Below are 22457 nucleotides of genomic sequence, written 5' to 3' on the forward strand. Positions count from 1 at the left end.
ACCTCCCTAAAAATGTCACCACGTTAACTGTTATTAGACTACAGCGTTAATCAGTTTCATCTGGCCTGCGCAGGTGAAGTGGTCTGCCTCTGGATGCTGTGATTAACTGCAGCAAATCGGGTAGAAATAGCAAGACAGGTGGCTGTACCATATTTAAGCTTTCTCATCATGGTATTATTATTATGGCATTTAAATGCAGCTAGATAAGCAAGCTGGTCAGTCAATCAACAAATGCTTAGATCCTTAAGCAACAGATAGAAAGGGTTAGATACAACTTTTATGTGCTTAATTTCAAGAGTTTCTTTGGAATGAATTATCTGCTTAGTATTATGCACAGATACAAGTGTTTTCTATAAAGCTGGGAGTCACAAAAACTCTCCCCTGAAAAGGGATCAGAGGTGTGCAGTATCAGTCCTTCAGTTCACCTCCTGACCATGATCCCTCTCATATCTACCTACAAGAACATTCTGACACAACTTGGATCAATGTGGGGTGAAACTGACACTCCCCGAAAGCTGAAACCAAATTTTCCCATCCAAACTGTTTGCACATGTGGACCAGTGACTCTGACATGTATGGGACAGGAAAACAACATGCTGTTATCTACAGCACAGTAACATCACCATGTGGTGCACTCTGAGGTACCGACACAAATACCTCTTTGTTAACAGAAGAAAACAAAATCAGAAATATAGAAAAAATATATATATAAGGCCAGAAACCACTGCAGGGTTGAATCCCCTATCCAAAAAGCATGTGTAAAAGCAAAGAATCAGCACTAATATGCCCACTGGTTTTCCACCAAGAAATAATGCCCTGAGAACAGAACGCACAGGGCTGTCTGAAAAATGTTTTGGGCAGGCTAAAATCAAACACAGCATCAGAGATGTGCAGCAGCACACTGACTGCACACAAGGCCCAGCAGACACGCTTTTCTGTAGCCAATGCCGACACTTTCCCACAAATATTTTCACTGATTTTGAAAGCAGATTTTCAACATGTCTTGAACATCCCTGCTGCTAGCAAGATCCTGCCCAGCAAAAGACAAGCAGTGGAACTGGGCTCTGGCAGTTCCTGGGAAGATTTGGTCCAGCTGAACTGGGGAGCTGCTAGGGAGGCAGCTTGCCCAGAGTTATTGAATAATCTGCTACAGCCTGCAACAGGACCCACAACAGATGTGTCAAACATGCCAGCGAGTGACAGGAACCAAGTCTCTGCTTTTCCTTTATTTGCTCCTATCTCCTGATAAGACTGTATCTACATCAGTGAGAGAAATCAGAGAAGGGAGCACTCCAGGTACCAGAACCATCGCCTACGCCACTGAAGCATTACAGCAGTCCCTGGAGCAGTTTTTGGTCCTAAACAACCTTTTCTTCCAAAGAGCTTTTGGGCACAGTCTGGGAATTGCACAGGTCCGAGACATCTCCAGCAGGCTGCCTGCTTGTGGCCACCCTGTTCTGGAGACCAAGACTAAGAGGATGAGCAGGGGCCAGAAGCATCTGGACCACAAAGATGATAAAGGGGCTGCAGCGTTTCCCTTATGAGGAAAGGCTGAGTAACGCAGGTCTGTTCAGCCTGGGGAAAAGAAGTCTGAGAGGAGATCTGACTCATTTTTATAAATATCTAAAGGGAGGTGAAAGGCAAATAGATGAGACCAAGTTCTTCTTGGTGGTGTGTAAATGACAAGACAAGGAGCAACGTCCTGAAACTTGAACATAGGAAGTTCCATACAGACATGCAGGAGGAACTTCTTTTCGGTAAGGATGAGAGAGCATTGGAAGTGGGTACCCAGAGAGGTTGTGGAGACTTCTTCTATGGAGATATTCAAGACCCATCTGCCTAGCTGTGCAACTTATTGTAGGCTACCTGCTTTAGCGGGGGAGTTAGACTCAATGTTCTCTTGAGGTCTCTTCCAACCCCTGTGATTCTGTGTGGTTCTGTGATCTCTGCAGCACATGCACTACTGGAAGAATGCAGCCCCAGGGCCTCCATCAGTGAGCTGTTAAATGCAGCAAGATCTTTACCTCTTCAGCTAGATGTATTAATCTGCATGCTTGAGCTCCTTCCAAATAATGTAAATCCAACACACTGCAGAGAAAAGCTCATGTTTAAAATCAGCCTTTTCCCTTTCAAATTACAATAATAACAGTAATAATGATAAACCCCAGGCCATCTGATTTATCTGAAAGATCTGCCATTTCCCTTGAATTCCTGAAAGAATGCCCTCCACAACCGTAAGTGAAAAGCCTGACAGAGCAGACCTAAGATTATACTGATAAAGATCACACTCTTTAAACTCACCATTTCTGTGCCAATTCTTTAAAACTGAAATGCACAACAATGTGTTCTCAACAGCCAGAATCTGACCCCATCAGTGCAAACTTTTCCAGCAGTGACCCTATGCTATGAGCAAGAAACAAAGATAAGGTGGATACCTGCCCAAGGAACTGTCATCCTTTGGAATACGCACAAATAAAACAGAACTCTCTGGCAAGCATAGGCAGTGGGTAAACAGAACTGGTAAAAAGCTGTTGAACACCATAAAAGCTGCTTCAGCTCTAATGGTCTCTCTAAGAATCAGTATTTTAAGTTCAACTATTCCTAGCTCCAAATCGAAGTTATTAAATGAATAGAGGCAGAAAAAAAAAAACCATACAGGGAGAGCATGAAAGTAAAGACACTCTTGAAAAGCCTAGCTTGTGCTCCTGTGCGCAGGAGGACTAACAGCAGCATACTCCTCTAGTCAGAAAGAAAAACCTCCAACAAGATCTCATTTCTCAAAGCAGTACTCTTGGTTTACGCTGTGCTGAGTATTAACTGGTGACATTAGTGATGGCCCGTATTGTGAATGAGTTGTATCCACTCTGCTGTTCAGTGCCTACAAGGGAGCGGTTTTTCTGCTCTGCTGCATAAGGTGAGAATCCATGGGATGAGAGGTATATCTTGTGGTATCACATATCCTCTGAACTACAAATGTCATCTGAGAAGCAGGAGTTTCACTACTTCAGCACTCAGCCAGAGGCAAAGTTTCAACTCCAAAGCTATGTTTCATGTTAGTAGAGTGAGACCACTTGAGCTGACATCCTAAATCAATTTCCCAGCTGACCTAGCTGAATGATTTTGTTTAAATCAGAGAGTAACTGTCACAGATGTTACTAGTGATTACACAGCCAAGATTTTAAACCTTTTCAGAATATAGGCATGTTTTTTTCTCTTTTAGCCTTTCTTTCTACCCCATTCTTACACAGAAACGTGAATTTTGCCACAAATATCACTGAGGTAGCTTTCCATGCTACTCAGAAGGCCAAACAAGGCATCTCCGGTCTCCAAAGTGGCACTGGGCCTCTCAGGAGCACTGGCCTGCATGGAGCTGGCAGGCCTTCACCCACCCACTCCCTCCAGTCATGGGCATGAAGAGACTTGATTCCCTGATGCTCCTTCTGTAACCCCCATTCCCTTGTCTGACGTTGATACATGGGGCTGTATTTCAGGCAGCAAAGCGACTGTGAAGAGCCCAGGCTTGTCCCACAGGCAACATCAGGTTTGGGGTGAGCTCTGGTAGCCCCAGCAGCAGAAAAGACCACTGGCACACTGCCTGATTCCCATACATGAAGAACACTTGCAACAGCAACACAAGCTCACATCTCTTTGCACATCCGCTGTGACTCCCCTTCAGTTCTGTACCTTTCAGTTTTGCAATGTGAAGTTCACAATTTTTCTGTGCTACCTAAAAATTGAGAATTACATTTGTCCTTCCTAACCAATCCTTACCAGATACTCTCCTGTCTTAATTAGAATATTTGCATCTGAGCAGCTGGTTATGCATTTACTCAAGAAGGAAAGCCCAGAGCATGTTTAAATGATGACTGAGTTCTGAATAGCTTTTCTACCCCTTAATACGTTGTTATACCAAGGGCTGTGGTTTAATACACAAATTACAGCATACAGAAATATTGACTGTTGCTCCGAAGAAGTCAGGAAGGCAACTACTGTCTGGAGCAAATTGTTGGCATGTGAATTATCTTCTTTGTATTTGTTTCCCAACATGCATTTGCCCATAGCAGGAAAGTCTGCCTTGCGATGATGAAAGACCATACCTTTAGCAGACTACCTAACCACGGACTTCTGTAGAGGTTTTCTTTCCATGAGGTATTTATTAATTTTGGAAAGTGTTTGTTGAGGTAGGATCACTGAGACGTATCTGTACCCCCTCCACATTCCTCACACTTGGGATACAATATTTCACATTGAGCAGTCAAGAAGTACAAGGCCCAGGGGTGTGAAGGGCAGGAGAGGTGAGCAGTGAAAATCTGGTGACAGAGATCAGAAAAATTCCCAGGACTGCTTACTGCTTCTCTGCAAGACAACACCATTCCCATCTGCCAGAAATTTGCTCATCTTTTCAAGATGGACAGGTTGGTTTTGTAAAAAACACTACCTCTTGCAAACTTTGACTCTTACCTATCCTTACAGCACTGCCACGAAAAGGGAAACTGAAGCACTTGCAGTGAGTCTGAATACAAGAAAGGACTGTAAACAGGATCTACTGAAGGGAAAAAAAATCTCTCAGCATTATAAACTGTGAAGTTATTTTCCACAACAGATAATTTATTTAGGCAGACCTAAGAGGACTGAGGGAATCATTAGAGAAATGTATCCCAAAGTACTTTGTAGTCCTGAAAAAAATTTAACTCTTTGCTCCCTTCCTCATGCAACTTTCACACTGTTCTCATGCAAACCTATTCACGTGGATAAAATACAGTAAAAGTGGGGCATATAATAAACAAACTGGAAATAACCTTCACCTGACTAGAGTGAACATACAGAAATTCAATGGAAAGTTTTTTCCTGAAGGAAGATTGCTAAAGAAGTACAAAAAAATAAATAAACACAGAGCAGAGACGTGCTCCTAATATGGGGCACAATGATGACAGAAGGATTATTTTCTTCTCAATACTGGCCAATATTCGGTAACCAAGGTTTCAAATTGCTCATGCGTTTGTTTTCATCATGTTTTGCTTCTTTCCCTGTGAGACCTGTTCAACCAGTGCTTGGCAATATGGTAGAAACCTAGATGTTTTGAAAATCAGTTCTTCATAAACCAACACTGAAATTAACTTAGAATGTAAGACCCTTTCTGTCTCCTGAAACTGCCCAGGAATAGGAATGATCCTTTGCCCTCCTCCATCTGTTGCACAACATAACACATCCTGCCCTACAACTGCTTGCTGACAGGCTGTGTTGTCCTCAGTGTGCTACACCTACCTCATGGGGTAATACATGAAGCTTGAAAGCACTCTGAGATATTGGGTCAGAGCTGTTTTGAATAGCAAGTTATAGAGTATATTATTCCAGAGGAATTAGGTAACAAGAGTGTTACATGTCTGCTTGGTTCAGTAGTCTCCACCTTTAAGAGTTGTGAGATGCCAAAGTTCAGGTTGCACACTGCATCATCCTCTCTGTGTGTAAGATCTATAGAGGCAATCTTCAACTCCTAATCTTCTGGTTGAGCAGCTCTGTGTCTATCTAAGACATGTGAAGACAAATGCAGCAGGAAGTCTGCCAGGTGCTCAAGGACTCACAAGTGCTTTGGGTGCCAGACGAAGGCACAGAGACTCTCCTGCATGTGCAGAGGAGCTGGATCTGTCAAAGATCTTCACCTGGAAACAACAGACAACATTACCAACTGCCCTCCAGTGAGCTGATAATACGCAGAAAAGTAAAGAGAAGAAGGGAAGTTAAAGGTGGCAGAGCTGCCAGCTGAACTCAGACGGGTCCAGAAGAAGTGTCTTGTGGCCAATCCCGGCAGTGAGACAAAGAAGTATAGTTTGTCTATCTGTCCTGCCCTTCCAAAGTTACACGAAACACATGCCCACACAAATCATACCCACACAGAGGGCTTTTGCAGCATGAATAGCCTTCGTCTCTCCCAAGGTCATGTGTCTGAAGGCCACGGCGAGCCCAATGGGCCGTCTAAATGTGACTGGAGACACACAGGCTGTTACGGTAACATTATCACAGTCATATTTCTGCAGATGAAAAAGGAATCTGAGATATGTGCTAGCATTAGACGCAAGAAAGAAGATACCCAGATAAGTAGCATGCAATTCTATTTGTGTGCCAAAAGGAAATCTGGAACAGGTTTTACACAAACAGACCTTCAGAGAAAGAGCAAAACAGAACCTTCTTGAGAGGCAGCAAAGAAGCATATCCAGAGCCAAGCAGCGACAGCATGGTCAGTACTGTGCCTCAGCTCTGCCTGTTGACTACCATGGAACACCTAGAATTTTCAAGCACTCGTGTAATATTGTATCTTCAGTTTAGGCATGGAAAAACTAGATTCAGAACTGCAATAACGCATTTAACTTCTGGGGGTCAAAAAGCTTAGCCATGAAGATCTCACATCAGGCCAAAAGAACTGCAACACCAGGAACTCTCTACTTCACGATGAATCACAGGCAGAGCTGACATTTGGAAGATGACAATGCAAACGTCTTGCTTGATAATCATTCTCATATAGGATTCTGCTTTAAAGTGGGGTTTTGCACCTCTTACCTTTAGCAATGTAAGATCCTATCTTAGGACTGTCATAGTAATATGCAGTGACACTTCTACCAAGGTTCAATGTTTAGTTGACCTACCATTCTGCCCCAGACAGGTCACTGAACAGGACTATCAATTCTGTAATAACCAGTTGAATTGTACTTGTGATAAGATTTCCAGTAGAGATTACTTTCCGAGCAGTTCTACTCATCAATTTTCTACAGGGTCAGGAGAACCACTGCTGTTCCAGATCGTGAATTGCACGACAGCATAAAATGAGAGCAAATTACAACATTTAATAAATAGATAAGGAATCTGTTTTTAGTAACCAAGTGAGCTGCTAGTGCCAGAAAGTAGACACTGAAAGCAATACAGGACTGACTCGGTGAAGGTAGCTACGCTGTAACAACGTGATTCCCATGTAGGGTTCCCGTGGATTTCATTCAGATACAGCTGCACAGCATCTCCAAAAATTAGACACAAATGGTAACACTACATTCAAAGCTCTGAAAGCTTTATGTGTGCTATGCAGCCTCCACTACTGTTCTATTTCTAGACCGTGAAATGGGGTTATTTTATGAATGAAGTTCTGAATGAATGGGCATCCTTTCCCAAAAACCCATCAGGACAGCAGACAACAGGGTACAGGAAGGTGCAAGTTTCTTTCCTTAACCCTTCAGACAGGAGTGCTGCCCACTGCTTGAGGAGGGGAAACATGCTTCTTCTTGCATCTCCCATCAATCACAGAGGCTGAGGGGCACTCAAGTGCAGCACCTTGCTCTATGGAGAGGTCATAGAGAAGGGAGAAGCAGAGGGATGGATCTGGAAGTGCAGAGCACAAACCAGCTGGCGTTCTGGCCCAGATAACCACCAGAGCCAAAGAACACCTGGCTTACACTGTAAAATTCTCGTAGCACTGCACTTGCTAGTGGTGGGATGGTTCTAGCAAAGTTTCACTATGCAAATCTCAGTAGTGTAACAGATTTAAATATACCAATTTAAAGTGATCCAGACTGTAACCTACATTCTACCAATGCAGAGCAAAGATGCTTTAAAATAACCACGGTCCCTTGCACAGTCACCACCCCAAAGCTAGGAGCCTAGGCGGACAAGACCAGGGAAGCAGCAGGGTGATCTGCACCACTGCCCAGTGGTGAGAAGTCTTTAAAAATAATAATTGTAAATACCTTGCTCCAAACAAGTTCTCTTGTCCCAGTACCTGCACTGAGTGCAAGTGCCATGCAAGGAATGAGACAATCATGGGTCACATGGGTATATCAAACTTCTCTGCTTTCTGAGTTGCTTCCTGGAGGCAGCTCCAACTTGCTCTCAACTCCAGCAGCTGCTGGGACTCCATGTGGTGCTGACAGAGCTCCTCAGCTTGGCATTGCTATTGGAGTACATCCTGCCAGCCTAGGGAAGGGATTGCATATAGAATTGCCTTCATATGGGCAATCCAAAGCAAGGTTGCTTGAAGCTTTCTACATTCTTTCCTCCTTTTTTTTTTATCAGTGACATTTAGAAATATGAAAGCCCGAAGCCAACTCAAGGGATAACGCCCTCTTAAGGAATGATAGCTCACTTGATTTACTGGAGTTGAATTCATTTGAGAAATGCCCTTTCAGTGACCACAGATGTGCACTGTGAATGGGTCCCGCAGGAAAACCCCTTGCCCATGAGGAGTCCTGCTGAAACAAAGCAGCACCAAATGCACTGTGGGCTTCCCTTAAAGAGAAAAGCTTGTAGAAATGGGTCCAAAGCATTCTATCCCACGTGTATCCAGATATATAAACATACATAAGTATGTATATACACATATACACATGCATCAAAACACTCCTGAGGTAATGTAAAATGGAGTCACCCAAACTAGCATATTTGAGCTTCTCCTATGCAAATTTGTAACAGGATTGTGCTGATGGAAAGTTAAAAAAATGAAAGAAAGAGAAGGAAGGAAGGAAGGAAAAGGGAGGAAGGACGGAAGGAAGGAAGGAAGGAAGGAAGGAAGGAAGGAAGGAAGGAAGGAAGGAAGGAAGGAAGGAAGGAAGGAAGGAAGGAAGGAAGGAAGGAAGGAAGGAAGGAAGGAAGGAAGGAAGGAAGGAAGGAAGGAAGGAAGGAAGGAAGGAAGGAAGGAAGGAAGGAAGGAAGGAAGGAAGGAAGGAAGGAAGGAAGGAGGGAAGGAAGGAGGGAAGGAGGGAAGGAGGGAAGGAGGGAAGGAGGGAAGGAAATAGGGAAGGAGGGAAGGAAATAGGGAAGGAAATAGGGAAGGAGGGAAGGAGGGAAGGAAATAGGGAAGGAGGGAAGGAGGGAAGGAGGGAAGGAAGGAAGGAGGGAAGGAAGGAAAGGGAAGGAAAGGGAAGGAAAGGGAAGGAAAGGGAAAGAAGGAAAGGGAAAGAAGGAAAGGGAAAGAAGGAAAGGGAAAGAAGGGAAACAAGGAAAGGGAAACAAGGAAAGGGAAACAAGGAAAGGGAAAGAAGGAAAGCAAGCAAGCAAGAAAGAAAATTATGAAAGCCCATAAACATTTTCCCTGAGAAGGTTTTTTGCATAATCTTGGTACTGAATGTACTGCATTAAAAGAATTCAGTTAATAGCTGAATCCTTATACATGATTAATGTATTGTATTGCACGTAAGTGCTCTCCTGTTTCTAGGAACATCCAGTTGGGTAATATTCTCATTTGTGATTTATATGCATGTTCTTTTATAATTACAGTGAAATAACAGTTTGTGGGGAAGTGGTTTCTAAAAGCATGCTGGGCACTACAGAAGATCAAAGTAAAACAAAACTTATATGGAAGCAAAAATCATACATGAATAATAGCATCAGCTTTAACAATGGTCTGAATAAACATGTATACTCTGAACAGGATGGACTGGACTTTTCATCCTAGCAATTGATCACGGAAATCTACATCCAAATGAAAAGGCTGAGTAGAGAAGCATGCACATGGGTTCCCACAGGCAGAGATAGCTCGCTACAAGAAGTCAGCATTGATTTGTACACATTGTGTTTGGGATACAGTAAGCTCAACAGTAGAACCAACCTCAGCAAATCCTAATACCCAAAGCAGGCAGACTTTATTTCAGGGCACAGAAGAGCAGCCTGAGCAGCTGAACAACCTCTATTCCATATCTCTGCATCAAGAAGCAGAAAACAACTGCAAAATGTGCCAGATGTGGCACATCAGGTCCCAGCCACCTGCTGCTCGAGGGAGGGAGGACACTGATGCAGTGGCTGGGAAGGACATTTAGCACGGCTGTTTGAAATAAAAGGAAGCATTCTGTGGGCGTGAGGTCAGCAGAGCTCCGAGAAACTTCCAGCAGAACAGCTGCTCTTGCTGCCCTGCAGCCTGGTGGGGATTCCAGGTCACGCCGACAGCGCTGCAAGCTACAAAACAAGCGGGCTGCCAGCTCAGCCACCTGCATTTTGAACCAAATTGTTTAGTGGCAGGGCTTTGGCTTTTATCTTAGCAAAAGTAAGTTGCAAGTGCAGTGACTGACAAGTGAGCAGCAGACTTAGAGGAATTACCATGTGGACCCCTCGCATACTCCAGCTCTCTGCTTTCCAGGTATCAGGTAAAAATAATAACGGAAGGGGACAGCCTAAGCCTGACTCTAACAATTGAGGAAATAAGCAAAGAGCAAAGTATGTCAGAAGAAAAGGTATTTTTCAGAACATTAGGCAGCTGGAATAAAAATGATTGTTGTTCAGAATAAAAGAAACACAGGTAAAAAGCAAACCTATGCAAAGTTGATTTCTGAATGATTTTATTGAAATACAGTGCTTTGAAGGCAATATCCAAACATAACAATGCTCCTTTAATCCTGAGCTGTAAGGATCTTATTCTGCTAAAACAAACTAGAGAAAAAAGAAATCTCTGTGGCTTAAAACACACTGAGAATTCCATATATCCTCTTTGCAGGAATACTAACCTGCAATGTAATGGGAGAAAAGAGACAAAAATAACAACAAGAGAGATGGAGGCTGAGCACCCTTCTTCATTCGCAGGTGAACAAGGCTCTGTGTGTTGTCTCCAACTATTTCAGAAGTGTCAGTGCAGGGGAGTGACAGGTACTAAAGCCAATCCCTGCCCTCCTCAATAACATGACCCATCAGGCTGAAGTAAGAAAATATATTTTTTTCCTGCTATTTATTTTCTTTTCCTTTAGCAGTAATCTACTCTTCTGTGAGATGGAGTGGCACATTAAAACTTGAAGTGTGAAGGTCATAAACTGAATGAACTCAAAGGCTGAAAACAGAAAAATTACGACTGATCTTAATATGCCAGTTTGGAAAGAATGACTGTGAATTCTGTGCAACTGTGTGTAGACAAAGGTATTCAAGGGAATGAAAATATGAAAGGTTTTCTCTGATGCCAACTGTAGTAAAGTCTGCATCATCTGATGGGCTCAAATGTCTACAAGACTCTGTGGGCCCAGCTCCCAAAGCAGGACTGGGATTGCTGGCAGCACTGCAACGAGTACCTGCAGTTCTGTTCACAGGAAGGCTGAGGGATGGCAGGTAAGGCACAGCACATTGCCATGCTACTGCCTGACCCCTCGGATCTCTGGGATCACCATCCCCAATGGGGGGAGCAGGACCACGCTCTGCACGCTGTGTGACTCCAGGGCTGCCTGGGCTTTCTGGCTCTACTGCTACACAGCAAAAACAGTGAAACTCCTGATGAGATAACAGCCAGTACAAAGCATGACCAGAAAACCCCAGAGCAAAAGCCACCCCCAACAACAACAGAGAACTCAGGGTGCACAGAACAGGTCTGCACTGTTAATAACTTTGTGTGAATGACTTCAGAGCTCTTTTCTACCTCTACCCTGTCTGCAGTAACAAAGTTTTAAGTACTCCAAGTGTCTGAGTCTGACCCTAAGAAGCTAAAAACATGAACAGAATTGCACAAGGAATTTTGTTTCTTTTATAAGCTTCAGAAAAACATTCTTTGAAATCCCCAGCGTTCTTCCATCAAACAACACGGAGCAGAATAAATACAGCAAAGAGTGAAGGTATTATGGGGGCAGGCCTTTCATTGCATCATACAGCCTTTCACACCTCTATCTTGCCACTGTCTGACAATGACTTGCACTTGCTTTGTACAAAAGATACACATTCTCAGGTTTTTTTCCCCTCTCCAAGAAGAAAGTTTTCAAATGCAGGTCAGATTTCTCCAAGCCACTGCCAGAACCAATAGCTCCCATGATGGCATTAACTGCACCCTACCTGTGGAAATGATGCTGCTCCAGTCGCTCACTCTGTTCCCTGCTTCTTCCACCTAAGAATGCTCAGATCAGATCCTGTTCCAGAGGAAAAGCAGAGTCAAAGGCCTGGCATACTCAGCCCTGAGCCCTGGGCCAGGCTGTGGGATGACTGAGGAGCACTGGGCTGAAGCAACATGGAAGGCAGGCATATCAAAGTGTGATATCACTCACCCATCAAGCACAGGTAATTGAGAGTCTTAATTTGAAACTGCTGGTCACCATCTGGTGATAATATAAGGAACTCCCAAGTGAGTTAATGCAAGCTTGTGCATTCCTGAGTACTTTCCCTAACCTACACAATGAAAACCATCATCATCTGCATTCATACTGTAGTGCCTTGTCCTGGTTAGAGGTTTAACACAATTTGTACTGGCTTTGTTTCTCCTTCTTGTGATTGCAAGCTGATTTCATCTTTCCCAGAGACTATCACTCCTGAGCATGCACGTGATCTTCTACTTCAGAATGCTTCTAACATGAAAGAAAGTTAAGCACAGACAAGTGAAGCTGAGCTGTACGTGGTGCTGCTCCTACAGACAGATGCAGCCAACAACCACTGGGATGAGTATGTTAAGCAGGACAGAATTAAAGGGTAAAAAGGGGAAGGATTTGCTCTCTCCCAGCTTCAGAGCTACACTGCGTGCTTTTATAAATCCTGAGATGGCAGCAAAAGTAGGCCTCACTGGCCATTGTGGATGTATGAAGTGCTCTGTTTCTGATTATTTTTGCTACACGTGAAATATTTGAGGAAAACGTCTAGGATATCTTTGTTAATTACCAGTTGGCTCCTTATTGACTTATTAAGCCACTACTGCAGTGACAAATGCTTCTGACAATACCAAGTTAGCAAAAACACCTTGTGGAGGGATGTGGCCTGGCTAGCCTGAAAATGGATAGCTGCAGCTATTTATTTGCAAATTGAGATGGGTTATTCACCCACATGTAAGACAACCAACACCAGTACCGTGTGCTGAGGGCCACAGCCAGCATAGCCCCACACCACCAGGCCTAAGCCAGCCTTCTCTTCATTTCACTGCCTCACGAAACGCTATGAAGGACCAAGAGCATTTGGGATTTCCCTTGTGTGCTGTCATGCCTGCTGCAGGGTAAACATGTGAAAGGAAGGCAGGTCCAACATCTCTCACTCAGCTTGCTGCTGAAGGGCTGCCCAGTGACAAGGGGAAGAAGATGGAGGGGCCTCAAGGAGGGCAGGGGCTCTGCATCTGGGAAAAGGAAAGTGATGGAAATGTGGTTGTCAGTAAAAGGCTTCTCTGCACACTTCCAGGCACATCCTTTTTCCTCTCGCTTCTGAATATAGGTCTTTTCTTTTTTCTTAGTCAAAGCACTTTCTGCTGAATTGATTGGGTTAATAATATTATAGCTTGGACAGGAACTTACACTTCTTAGCACTAAGTATGTGAAATGATGTTACACATGCTGCCAAATCCTCCTGGCGTGGCTAGAAAAGCCAGTCTGCTCCTATGCCTTTGCATTATAAAATTGCTGAACAAACCTATTCTGCTGTAATGGGAAGGGACACGTTTCCTTCCCTGCTGTAAGTAGGTCAATGAAAACATGATGTTGTGAGGATGAAACAGTTTTCCTCTGTCCTCTTCCCACTAATGGCAGTTTCAAATCATTCTGATTTAATTACGTTTCCAGCGTTAGCAGTAATAGCATAATAAGGTTATTAATGACTGATATATTGGTGGTCCTAAAGCCCAGGTGTTGAGGTTCCTTGCAGGCTGTTCTAGCCTCAGGTACATGTGTACCATCCATACGCAGGGCACATCACTACACAGCTGAGAAAAGCCTGCAAAGGAATTTGGATGTGGAAATGCAACCATATATAAGGAACATGCGAAACTGTAACTCCCAGCTCAGAGATTAGCTTTTACGTCAGTATGATCTCTGTTTGAGGATGAACTTCCAGTTATCTCCTCCAGATCTAAAGTAGCCACACTGTGAACAATGAACTTGCCCTGAATTAGTAATGCCATAAACAAAGCCAGAGTACTTTCAGTGGAGCTATTCCAGCTGGAGACATCTCTGCGCAAATTTCATCAGAGGGCATTAACCAGTAGCTAGTGAAACATTTTACTTACAGGTATGCCTATCTATTAAAAGCAAATTATAGGTTATTGGAAATTTAAAAAAAAAATAGACTGGGAGAGAACGCACCCGAAAAGCAAAAAAAAGGAAAAAAGTTAATGCTGAAGAGAATACAGAATGCCTGAATTCTTAGCAAACAAAATTTGAAAAACTGAAACAGGTTCTGCTTTTTCACTGCCTGCCTCTCCTCTCTTACATGCCAGATGGTGTAAATTGGATTTGTTGCCATTAACTGGAAAAAAAAAAATAAGAGTAATTGATTCCCCCAATGTAACGCGTGTTGTGAAGCCGCCCTCACCCCCACAGGCACCTCAAAGGCCGCTCTGCACACAGAGGCAGGCCACGCTGGGTGACACGCTCTCACAGCCCCCCACGCACCCATCCCGCACGCAGCAGCCTGCCTGGGACAGCAAAGCCCAGCGTGTACAAGTGGATGCCACTCGGGCCTCAGCATGAAATTTGTACCCTATAAAAATCCATGACTTCAAAGGGGACTCGGATTTCATCCTAAGAATCCAATTACGTGTCGCAAATTTAGGACGGCTTGTCAAATGCCAGCTGACAAAGTGATGTCTCCAAGTATTTCAGGATGATGGTATTTGAGTTGAAATGCAAAGCCAGCTGTTTGTGTCTTAACTACTCACCTAAGGAACAATTCAAAATGAGGAAAGTACACAATGATGAAGTGCCTCCGCACTTCAGCAAAAAGTGTCCTCCTCTGCACATAGACCGCTCCTAATAGGATTAAGGAAGCATGTATTGCAATAAGAAAACAATTCCAGGCACAGGATTATCACCAGTATCAGCAAATCACAGGATAGCCAGAAAAGATCAGTATTCTGCCTCCTGCTGAGAGATACAGCCAGATATACTCATGTTTATTAAAGCCATTCCTAGCACCTCCAGAGATGGATACTCCACAGCCTCCACCGGCAGTATTTTCAGAGGCAACATTTTCCTAGGGCTTACATCATCTTCCTTGCTTCAAGCTACAGCCATTTCCCTTTGTCTGTGGGCACAGGGAAGAGCTGACTGGTCTCCTTTTGGCAACAGCCTGTTTTGTGCTTTCTGTGCCGGCAGAACTGCCTGCCTCCTGCCCTTCGTGCCAGGTACAGAATCACTGAATCAACGCTGGAAAAGACCACTACAATCCAGCCATCAACACACCACCACCATGCTGCCACAAGGGCACAAAGCCTATCTGTTTTATGCCCTCTTCAGAGGGAATATGCTGTTTCCAAGCGGGTGCACATCAAACAGCACAAGGATAAGCCCAAGTCACCGCCAACTTTTGCTTTTTTTCCAGTTGCTTCGCTAAACTCTGCTGCACATGAAATTATACACACCAGATATTGCAGTCAAACTGAACGCTTCATGCAGATGCATTCAGTAATTTTTGAAACCAGAGCTAAAGAAAGGAGACAGCCCCACCTGTGCTAAATAAATAATAATAACAAATATATATTTTGTAATTCTTCTGCTAAGAATCAGTTATTCCACCTTACTTTCAAACAAAAAACAGAGTTGTTAAAAGGTGTATTTTGAAAATGCATTGGGAAAAACTAAGATTAATTCTATCTGCAGCTGTTAGTTATTTGGTAGTGAGTTCCCAAGCACAGTGTTGCTCCAAATGTACTTTTCTGTGGTTCAGCTGTGCTTACTTTAATTGCACTTAAAAAAACTAGGCACTAGTTGTCAATAAATTGTTTTTAATGCCTACTTGCTCACAGTGTCTCAGTGCATTCTCACTTTCTTCTTTTTGGGTTCCACTGAGTGCAAACGTTCTTAGAAATTTACAGGGAGGTATTTTATGGAGCATCTTATCCGTATAAAGATATAAAAGAAAATAAGAACTTAGATACCACTTGATCTCAGAGCAGCCGCAAACAAGGCGATGCCCAGCCCTCACGTGGCTTATCAGAGATGATGGGCAGATACTTGCTGTCCTCCACTCCCTTCTGTGCCCCAGGGAACCTTAAGTTCAGCAGACACCACAAATGAATTAATAAACAGATTCATCGTGCCCGGCGCTTTCTCACCCCCTCTTCCTTACTCAGAGCGCACATCTCAGTTTGGGTTTGGTAGCCAAATGTAAGCAGAGGCCGTACGATGGGTTCAGAAATCTGGCTTTGTGTAACAGCCCCCTGGTAGGGAGGGTAGCTTTCTCCAGACTGCTAGGTATCAAACGCTCTCAACTGCTGCAATTAGATGCATTTTTAAGCATCCCATTATGGGGAAGTCTCACTGTATTTCCAGGTAGAGTCACTTCATACAGAAATAATTACAGTAATAATTAGCTCAAGAAGTGCTCTGTTGCTGGATACTCAGGGAGGCAGGATCAATAGCAAGTGCAGGACTTGCATGGATTCCCAGTAAATGCAGCTGAGAGAGCTCCTGGACTCTGAGGTTATACATGGCTACACAGGACACCATAATTTCATTAGGTTTGGTTGGTTTTGTGTGTTTTCTTTCTTTATGACAGAGTTACAAAATGACAGACTCGTGGCTTTCTGCAGTGTGGTGCCTTGTATAACGCACTGCCTGTCATATTCTGCCAAAACAAATTAGCTGCTGGCACTGGGAGTAGATTCATTAGGACCCAAAGGAAATTATATCACTGAGAGCTGCTCCCAGGTGCTTGTGAGCTCAGAAACATGCCAGCATCTTCTCAGGAAACCTTGGGGAAAAGCCCTTAAACGTTTTACCAAGCACTTCCAGACAACACTCCTGTTTCCTAATTTTCAGCAGTGATCACTGAAAAAACTTTGAAGATGAGGCTAGAAATAAAGATGAACAATAGAAAAAAAAAAAGATCACAACAGAAAGAAAATGGGAACCATATGCAATAACTGTAGAGTCTATTAAGGAAGGATTATAACGTCGTTAAGTGCATTCTTGACACTGCTTTTAGCAGGGTTCACAATGGAAGAATCGTGTAATTTATTAAAGGAAAAAAATGTTGCAAACCAAACCCGTTTGCACCCTGCATGATTTTCCTGAATTCCTATTACAAAGAACTTTTACAGTTTGATAGTAACAGACAAGAGGCTGAGGCCTGCCTGCTCCAAGAGCAAGCATGCTACTGGCCATGGTAAAGCAGGGCTTGTTCCCAAGAGACACCAAGCAGGCAGCTCCTTGGAGCAGCAATGTGTGGCACACATTATTTAAGACAACAAATCAGCATTAGGGCAGCACTACCCCACAGATGCAGTACCCCAGTGCATAAGGCCCCAATGCTGCAGCAATTGAGTTGGCAGGTGATATGCTCACAGCCTCATCTACACTACGTCACTTTCATGGTGCCGGGTCACCAAACACAGGTGACATCGTACTTACCCTAATACTGCAATCAAACCTGGCCAGGGACTCTCCATCTCAGAAGAACATGCCAACACTACAGCATATAAACTGTACACTACACCAAATGTATCAACATTTTCTATGGGAAAACATCAGTTTATTAAACATTTTTCATTTTACTCCTAACCCAAATTAAAGTTGTTTTCTTTTTCAGACAGGTTCCACACCAGAACACATTTTTTAAGTCAACCCAACACTGCAATGCAGCTCCTTATTCTGGGAATGTCTCTTCCTGGTTCAGATGCCCTTCTCTTCCAGGAACTGTTTGTTTCTGTTGGCTTTACTTCCCACAATACAAAGCGGATTTTCCTCTGACAAAGCTCTCCAGCACCTCTTGGACATTTAATTACGAGAGAGGGCCTCAGATAATGAAAAGGGAACATCACGCTCCTGAAACAATGCTTCTGAAAAGTAATAAACTGTGATAGGGAAATGCAATTTAATTTTGAACTGACTCAGGAATTTCCCATGGAACATTAATTCTATTTTCTGCTCACCTCTGAGTGTCAGTCTATTTTTCTTATGCAGTTTAGGAAGGTTGTGAAAGGTGCAGTTTACCCCAGATTTGTGAATTCCTCCCTGCCCCCTTTTTCCACAGCCATGGGGAGGGGGATGCCTTCTGAAAACAGAAGTCCGTTGTACCAAGCCTTATCAGAAGCAACGCCTACTCTCTATAGGACCTGCTATCTAAATACAAGCTCAGAAAAGAAAGATATCTCCACTCCCTTCCATTTTGCAGTGGCTAGGAAACTCAGCTTGCCTAAAGCTGCACAGGAATCCAGTGCAAGAGACAGAAAAAAACACTGCTCTGCTAAGACCCACTGTAATTTTTCACTCATCCCAACATATATATTTTTTCTCAAACTTCTTCCACTTCAATACCAAACAAAAATTACACTGATACACTTTAACGTAAGAACTACCTGGCCTGGATATTTTGCATGGGACTGAAGTGTTTAACTAATCACAGAATGGCCTGGGTTCAAAAGGTTCTCAAAAATCATCAAGTTTCAACCCCACTGCCGTCGGCAAGGTCACCAACCACTAGAGCAGGCTGCCCAGAGCTACATCCAGCCTTGCTTTGAATGCCTCCAGGGATGAGGCATCCACAATTTCTCTGGGCAGCCTGTTCAAGTGCATCACCACCCTCTGAGTGAAAAACTTCCTCTTAACACCTATCTAAATCTCCTCTGTCCTTAAAACCATTCCCCCTTGACCTATCAACGCATGTAAACTACCGCTCCCCCTCCTGTTGATATGCTCCCTTCAAGTTTTGGAAGGCCACAATGAGGTGTCCCCTGAGCCTTCTCTTCTCCAAGCTAAACAAGCCCAGTTCCCTCAGCCTTTCCTCACAGGAGAGCCGCTCCAGCCCTCCGATCATTTTAGTGGCCCTCCTCTGGACCCGTTCCAAGAGCTCTGAGTCCTTGTGCTGGGGACACGGTACTCCAGATGAGGCCTCACAAGAGCTGAGTAGAGGGGAACAGTCACCTCCCTCTCCCTGCTGGCCACCCCTTTTTTAATACAGCCCAGGATACAGTTGTTCCTTCCGGGCTGCAGGCGCACACTGCTGGCGTCCAGCTTCTCATCCACCAGGACCCCCAAGTCCTTTTCCACAGGGCTGCTCTCCAGGAGATCTTCCCCCAGTCTGTATAAATACCTGGGATTGCCTCAGTCCAAGTGCAGCACCTTGTACTTGGCCTTGTTGAACCTCATTAGGTTCACATGGGCCCGCCTCTCCAGCCTTTCCCAGTCCCTCTGGATGGCTTCCCTGCTCTCCAGTGCATCAACTGCACCTTTCAGCTTAGTGCTGTTTGCAAAACTGCTAAGGGTGCACCCAATTCCATTATCCAAGATGTTGATGAAGATGTTGAAGAGCACCAGTTCCAAGACCAACCCTTGGGGGCCACCACTTGTGACTGGCCTCCACTCAGACATAGAACCACTAATCACAACCCCTTGGCTGCAAACAGCCAACCAGTTCTTAATCCATCGAACAGCCCATCCTTCAAATCCATGCCTGTCCAATTTAGAAAGAAGGATGTGGTGAGGAACCGTGTCAAAGGCTTTGCAGAAGTCCAGGTAGATTACATCTGTCATCTTTCCCCAACTAGTTAAGAAAACATCCAACTATTGTCAGCAATCAGAGAACTGGCTTAAATGGCATTTGTGAGTCCTGTAATTCTTCTCTCCAAAATTTCACAAAAGGTTTTCTATTTCCCTCTCTTTCATCCCCTACATTTAACCACACAGAAGACAATTCACAGCACGTCACAGAAGTGCAGAATCACCAAGGTTAGAAAACACCTCCAAGATCATCCAGTCCAACTGCCCACCTACCACCAATATTTCCCCACTAAACCATGTTCCTTAGTACAACAGATCTGCTCACTCAGGTGTTTCACAAAATTCTAGAAAGCCGATCATCAGGTTGATCAACTCAATCAAGCGGAAGAAAGACAATAAAACATATCAGATCCATAACCTTTCCTTCAAACATTTCTATTTTAGTTCATTTGCTTGCACATATTTTGCAAGGCACAGAAGGACATTGCATGAGTCTTTTTGTGCTTGTATCTATTACTGAAAATGCTCAGTGTTTCAGGAACCTGCAGGCAGTACCCACTTCCTACAGTCCTTGTGGGCAGCACTGACACATCAGGAATGCTGAACATATTTGGGTAAATGGGCACCGATGCCAGGGCTAGGAGCACCCCTGCTGCAAATGTGCAAAGCTTGTGCCCAGAATACATGATAAAAATGATGCTGCCACTTAGGCAATTCTCATAACACAGACCTTGAGGAAACTCTCACAATATGAGCTCTTGCTAGGCAACAAATTTCACATCCAACTTCCCACTGAGTTGCCGATATTTACTGATCCTTTTGGGCACAGGAAGAGCACAACTTCACCAAAAATGTTTGGGAAGTACACAGAAAATGTCATCAATCAATGCAGTGATGAATCCACTAGATACTGAAATTACTTTTGATAAATTTTGGTGATGACAGTTTGATTCTTCTTACTCACAAACCCACATCTCCAGTAAAGACTGTCAGGGGAATGCATACATTTTTAAATTACTGATAGAACTGAACACTGAACATAAAAACTAAAGTGTAAAAAAGTATAAATATCAAAAGCCAACGAAGAGCATTATTAGAGAGCAAACAAATGAGAAGTTTAAAGGTAATGAATACTGTGTTGTAATCAAACTCACACAAAGGAAATAGCAGGTAAGCGAATCCATGGTGAAACAAGCAAACAAATACTGATTACATTCTCTGCATTGTGGAAAACAGTTTGCTTTTCAACTTCATAACAGAAAGCAGCATTTCAGGCAGCACATCTCCCTGACGAAGAGCAAAGGTTTATATCAAAATCCAGCTGATAGGAAAACAGCACTCAAAATTGTAATGGAAAGATTATTAAAGACAAAGGTTCCCTAAGTACATCAAGGCAAGAAACCTTGTGAGTTAACCCTTCATCAGATAATAAAGTTCAAACAATCCGTAGAGGGAAAATAGGGGAAATCACAAGGGAAAGCACTACTTGAATACCTACCTCAAAAGAACTCCTGAGCTCCGAAAACTGAGCTCCGAAAGCAGAAGCAAAGCACAGAGACACCACCGCAGCAAATGGCAAAAGGCAAGCTTTCTACTTACCCTATACTATGCACCATGATCCCTTTTGCCACCTTGGTAATTCCACAGAATCCAGAATTATGGTACTTTTAAAGGAAATATTAGAGTCTTGAGAGGAGGTAGAGGAAAGCTGACAGGCAAAGCTTTGCGAGGAGCCAGGCGGACAGGGATGAATTTAAGCCCTGGCTCAAGATGCCGTGTATTCTGCGTCTATCTTTAACTTGTAAATGATTTGGTTTCACATTCCTCTGAAGTCCTGCTGGCAGATGCCTTTGTGGAGCTCTTACCAATCACAGGCACCCAGACTCCCTCCCTCCTCTCCCTCTCCCCAAGCCGACATTCCATCCCCACCTCGCCCCCCATACACAAGCACATACCTCCCACAACACAACACACACAGCACACACACACTCTTCACCCCAACAGAAATAACTCCCTCTGCAAGCGGCTCGCACACCCTGCCACCAAACACACTGGATTACATTTTGGAGGCTCACTCAGCCTGTGTGAATGCGCTAAAATAATCCAGTCCTTCCCTGGAAGCCGTTGCAAAACATGGTGTTGTAGCACTTGGGAATAAAAACGGTTTAAGCGGCACTGCTTACACTCAGTGTGCAGGGACCTGGGATCATTGCCTGTGCCAAATCTACTATCAGTCAAAGTCTGCGAGTTCGAATCCTGCAGTCACTGGTTTAATCGCAGTAAGAAACAGGATCACAACAAAGCATTTTCCATAGATGACTGCAAATGTGAAAGAAGGGTGCAGAGCAGCATTCTGTCATACCAAGCTCCTGCAGAAATTCATGTTTGGGATGCTGAGAGCACTTTTGCCCATACAGAGATCTGTAGAGAGAAACTGAGTATAAAATCAAAAAAGACCTACTTGATTTCAAATATGAAGACTCTGAAGTTTCACTGTTCGTAAATTTGTGTCTCTTTACAATACCAATGCATTGCAATTTTGTTCAGAAGTCAGGCTCCGAAACAATTCAACTAGTGATTCTTGTCAGCTTTCAAGGCAATCAAGCGAACAAAAAAAACTCCTTCCACAAAGCGCAGAAAGTCAGAATTACTATCAGTGACTTCAGGAGTCGATACTGTTGACGCAAACTCCTGGCTCTTAATATCAGCCTTAGGAAGCAGCTGGTTTTTAATCTGTAAATGAGCATTCAGTTGAATACTGCTTGCCATCAGGATTTCCTTATCTCAAAGACTGGCGCGAATGGAACAAGACTGTATGTAAAACATATGAATTATTGAACCCTTTGGTTAAGACTGGAAAACATCAATTTACTGTCACAGCAGTTCAAGCAGAAAAATGCAGTAAATATCTCTGTTTTACAGTCCTCAGCCTCATCCTGCTGCAAACACAGATCAGGGCAGAGGGTGTGAGGCCAAGCTGTGTCCAGCTTCACTTAGCTAAAAGCACACTTTATAATGTTCCACCAGTGGCCTATTTGATGAGTCTTTACACTTTTCAGAGCACCCGTGTTGAGAGGCTAGGCTGATCTATAATAAAAGTAAGTAAGCATT

At 43.7% G+C, this 22457-nt stretch overlaps 1 protein-coding gene across 1 annotated transcript in view; it reads right to left on the reverse strand.

The window, feature by feature from the left end:
- The window catches only part of DTNA (dystrobrevin alpha), a 167288-nt gene extending 146058 nt beyond the window's left edge, over positions 1-21230 (reverse strand). Inside the window, exon 1 of the mRNA XM_065751940.1 lies at positions 20946-21230. Within this exon, the coding sequence (XP_065608012.1) occupies positions 20946-20962 (17 nt within the window). The 5' untranslated portion in view covers positions 20963-21230. The remainder of the gene's footprint in view (positions 1-20945) is intronic.
- Between the last annotated feature and the right edge of the window lie 1227 nt (positions 21231-22457).

Source organism: Cyrtonyx montezumae, unplaced genomic scaffold, assembly GCF_038088225.1.
Source record: "Cyrtonyx montezumae isolate F1298 unplaced genomic scaffold, pur_monq_1.0 scaffold_8, whole genome shotgun sequence".
NCBI lineage: Eukaryota > Metazoa > Chordata > Aves > Galliformes > Odontophoridae > Cyrtonyx > Cyrtonyx montezumae.